The sequence below is a fragment of the Arvicola amphibius genome, chromosome 12 (genome assembly GCF_903992535.2).
Source record: "Arvicola amphibius chromosome 12, mArvAmp1.2, whole genome shotgun sequence".
In the NCBI taxonomy this organism is placed as follows: Eukaryota; Metazoa; Chordata; class Mammalia; order Rodentia; family Cricetidae; genus Arvicola; species Arvicola amphibius.
The window spans coordinates 89,131,989-89,136,680 of NC_052058.2; the positions used below are offsets into that span (position 1 = coordinate 89,131,989).

Consider the following 4,692-nt stretch of genomic DNA (forward strand, 5'->3'; position numbering starts at 1 on the left):
AGAGCCTCTAAAAGGAGCCCTAACAGTTGCCCATCAGTTCTTGCCTTTCATGGGCTGTAGGGCTCTTGTGAAATAATTGACTTTGTTTTTTGGCTTCAGGGCCTCAGTGAGTATAGTATGCTCAGTGAAGCACTCTGATCATGATAGAGCCAGGTTCTCTGCCCCGTGGGTGTCTATAAAGTCTAGATAATTTTCCCCTAGGTATTTTTGGTGGCATGGTCACAGCTTCTGTGAAACTGTTTTCCCCTGTAGGTCTAAGGGGACCACAAAAGGAGTTGCAGTGGCTTTCTGGAAGGGGTGGGTGTCTGCGTTAATTTTCTCAAACAAGTTTTGACACTTCTTCTGAAATGTCATTGTCTGTCAATTCACTGCAAGTGTCTGCCGCTCCAGGCCTTGCCTGCTGGCAGTGACTGTGGAACGGGGAAGGTGACACAATAAAGGAGCCATGACCCGTGGTACTACCCAGCACCTAGGCCCAGAAGGTCCGGGAAGGCTTCTGTTTGAAGCAGCTTTTCTTAGGACGCTGTGTGAGCACATAGCATTGCTTGCAGCCAGGGAAGGCTGTCTGGTTCCCACCCAGGGGACACCTGGTGCTGACCGATTCTTGCTGGATTGACTAGAGAAGCCAATAGTCCTGATCTCTTTGAATTTCCACCTCTGCTTTCCAGGATCTAGGTAGAAGATGAGAGGTTTCAGGTCTGCCTTTGTTCTGTTCTCCGCTGTGGGTTTTCTCCTTTGGACTCTTGGGACTGGGATCAAGACTCTCCATTTGGGAAGCTGTGTGATCACTGCAAACCTCCAGGCAATACAAAAGGATTTTTCAGAGATTCAGGATAGTGTGGTACGTAAAGGAGGGATCCATATTTCCTGTCTTTCTGTCCTCTTTCTCCTTTGTCTGTCTGTCTTCTCGGGGTATCTCTGATAGTGTGTTAATAGAAACAGGAGAGACTCCAGTCCTGGACAGTGTATTTCCAAGAGATGCCTGTACTTAATAGTTTAAAATGCCTCTCGTGGGTCCCTAGTGGTGAATAGGGCAAAGGTTGTGATAGCTAAAACCCTGGCAGCAGTCAATGACCTGTCTTTTCTTGTCTTTTCTCCTATTTAGCAAGCCGAAGATGAAAACATAGACATCAGAATCTTAAGGACGACTGAGTCGCTGCAAGACACAGAGGTACGGACTTGACCTGGGGAACTCTGGGGACCAGGAGGCAAAGCCAGAGCTCCTCCATCAGGCCTGGTCTTGTCTTCCTTCTCATTCATCCACTTCTCGGATGCTCTTTGCAGCTTTCGGAGAGGTGCTGTCTCCTCCGCCATTTAGTGAGATTCTATCTGGACCGAGTATTCAAATTCTATCAGAACCCTGACCATCACATCCTCCGCAAGACCAGCAGCCTTGCCAATTCTTTTCTGATCATCAAGAAGGACCTCTCAATCTGTGTAAGTAGAGCTTGGGTACTCGGTTTAAACCACGTAGCAACCAAGCTTTGTTTTCCTATTCTGTTGACTGGGTAGAGAAGTTGAATCCAACATTCCAAAACAAAACAGAACACCAAACTGAACCAACCAAACAAAAAAGTGTTGAACTATGTAATTCTCCAGAAATACTTCATTTTATTGAATACATGTTCTATTCAGAAACACTTTAAAAAGTCTGAAGAAATATAAAATGCTGGCTGTCTGATATCTATGATTATTATCTAGTATCCATGAAACGAGATTTTCCTCCCTATGGTAATGCATTCTACAAACTTACTAGGGCATTTTGTGCTCAGGTGGTCAGTCAATAGGCTATTGGACGTGATCTTGGGTTGTGTTAGACCCTAGAATTGCATTCTTTCCATAAGGGATTGGGTTTGCTCTGGAGCCTCCTAGATAGGAGCTTTGGTAGGAAGCCAGTGGGGCACAGGAACCCTTCAGCACTACTTGTCTCTAAAAGGACTCAGTGAGTTCCATATTTGAAACTGTTTTTAACCTATGTGATGGTTAGTTAAATGATTCCAAATGATGACCCACGAAGAGACTTTCCTACAGAAATGTAGGAAATGCCTATATACAGGATTATAGGTACCAAACCAAATTCTCTGCTTATGCCAAGCAAGGGCAGAAAAGCCAAGTTTTACAATAAAAATAGAAACAGAGAGATGACTCATCAGTGAAGAGCACTGACAGAGGACCCAAGCTGGATTCCCACCAATCACATGGTGGCTTATAAATCTCTGCTAACTCCAGTCTTAGGGGCCCAACACCCTCTTCTGGCCTCCACTGGCACGGCATGAATGTGGCACACAGATCTATATGCAGGCAAAGTGCCAAATACAGTAAAGGGTAAAAACAAACCTTACCATTCTTTGGGTCTTTTTCAGCATTCCCGTATGGCATGCCATTGTGGGGAAGAAGCAATGAAGAAATACAACCAGATTCTGAGTCACTTCACAGAGGTATGCCCCACTTTTGTAGGGACTGTGGTAGGTGTGTTTTTGGAACTGAGACTATAGATACGTGGGAGGCATATTCACACTGATAAAAAGCAGGTTAATAGTTCACTATGGTCTCAGGGACCATCTCAGGCTCTAGAAGGATGCCCTCTCTATATGATGCCCTACCAGTGAAGGAAAAAAGTCTATCCAGAGACACCTGGATCTTCTAAGGGACATAAATGAGAAACAATATTTTCCAATATGTACACACATGCATACCTTCAAAACCACTCACTTACAATATCATATATACCTGTCTGTCCTGTTTCTCACCTTGATACTTTTGCACACCTGCCTAGAAATCCTAAGCCAACTCCTCTCTGACTTCTTCTTCTTCCTCCTCCTCCTCTTCCCCATTCAGGATTCAGCCTAGGCATCACCTCCAGGAAGGTAGTGGATGCTCCTCCCAGAGTTGTCTCCCTCTTACCATGATGCAGGCACTCCTATCATTTGGTCAGTCATCAGGCTGCATTTCAGTTACTGTTCCTGCTTGTTACCTTCCTCAACCAAGAATTCCTTATGGGCAAGGATTGCCATTTACTTCTGAACTGGTCCAGTGCTTGGCATGTCAATATTTATTAGATCTAAGTATACATAGTAGGGAACACTCACAGACAGCACAGACATGCACATAGACACACACACTCACTCAAACACACACACATACACACACACACACACACACACACAATTCTTGAGGAAATGGCCTTATTATTTTTGTCTGTGTGAGTCAAGTTCTCTCTGAGCCTCCATTCCCTGTGTAAGGCAAGAGCAGTGGACTCAGTAGTCTTCCTTCCTTCTGTGAAAATTTGATATGCTGTCACCTCTTGCAGTCTTTTCATCTTGAAAAGACTGCTCTTGTCACTAGCCCAGCTGACCTGATGATAGGAGGGAGGATTGTCCCTGGGCAAATGTCTTTTGCATCTCTGACAGCAGGCATCTACTCTTCCCTTCCTTCAGCTTGAGCTTCAGGCCGCGGTAGTAAAGGCGCTGGGGGAAATAGGTATCCTTCTGAGATGGATGGAGGAGATGATAGAGACGAAGTGATGAGAACACTGGTACCCAAGAGTCCCAGTCCTCAGTACCAGGAAGACATGGCCCCAGATGCTGCTGAGAACACTGATACCCAAGAGTTCCAGTCCTCAGTACCAGGAAGACACGGCCCAGACGCTGCTGAGAACACTGGTACCCAACAGTGTCTATCCTTAGTATATTGAAGACATGACCTCAAACACCACCTCTTTGTTATATAATTTATTGATGGTCACAGTGTATGTTATTTATGTATTATCGGTTTCCTTATGTGGATGCCTTTGTGTGTCCCCAATATTACCTTACATTGTAGTTTGGTAAAATTTTCTGCCTTTTCTACTGATAGCTGTATTTATTCATTAATATTGTATTTATTTTCTACCGAACTTCTATTTATTTTGTATCTAAACACAAGACATTAAAAAGATTATATTTATAACCTGCCCAGAACAGGTGATGTATTTTCATATAATAAATGAGTCCTTTAAATTCCAGAAGAGTGGCTACAGGAGTTCCTGTTTAATTAAGGACATACTTACTGCTGAAGCCTAATGAGTCAAGTGAGCCAATGGCTTCTTGGTATGAATTTTGGGAGAAGATATAAGATATGAAATTATTTTTGGAAGATGATATCAGACAGGAAACGTTAAGTATCTCACAATTATTGAGCATTCCAACCCAAGTTCCCAAACTCAGATGTGCATATCTTTCAGCTAGGGACGCCTTGGCCCATATGTATTTCTAAATAAAGTTTTCTTTGAGTGATAGCTGCCTGAAGTTGGAAATACCCCTAGAGAGGGAAACTATTGAGAGTGAGCTTGAATCTCAGTTTCACACAGGATCCTCTAGCTCCCTCAGAAGGAAGATGTGTAAGGATCTTCTTTCTCCCGTTGATCTATCTCCAGCTCCGTGCCCTAATTCATTGCCACCTCCAATCCTGTGATTGACCTCAGTGAATGACATGGAATGCGGGGCTTGAGCCTTCTGGGTCCCAGCTCTCCAGCTCTGAGCACTGCCCTCTGGGCACTTCTGTTTTCTTTCTTACCCTTGGTTCATGACACTCTGTGTCAGGCACCTTGGTTATGGCACCAGCTTTAGTAGGCTTGGGTTCTAGGACAAAGGTTTAGAACATGTGGATGCACTGTTGCTCCAGAGTCTTCCCAGGGAAGGGTACGAGTCATCT

At 44.3% G+C, this 4,692-nt stretch overlaps 1 protein-coding gene across 1 annotated transcript; it reads left to right on the forward strand.

Moving 5' to 3' along the window:
- Positions 1-682: 682 nt before the first annotated feature.
- On the forward strand, positions 683-3,524 carry Il20 (interleukin 20). The gene is made up of 5 exons (XM_038348587.1): positions 683-841; positions 1,106-1,171; positions 1,285-1,437; positions 2,364-2,438; positions 3,438-3,524. The coding sequence occupies exons 1-5, from the start codon at positions 683-685 to the stop codon at positions 3,522-3,524; spliced, it is 540 nt and encodes a 179-aa protein (XP_038204515.1).
- Positions 3,525-4,692: the final 1,168 nt, after the last annotated feature.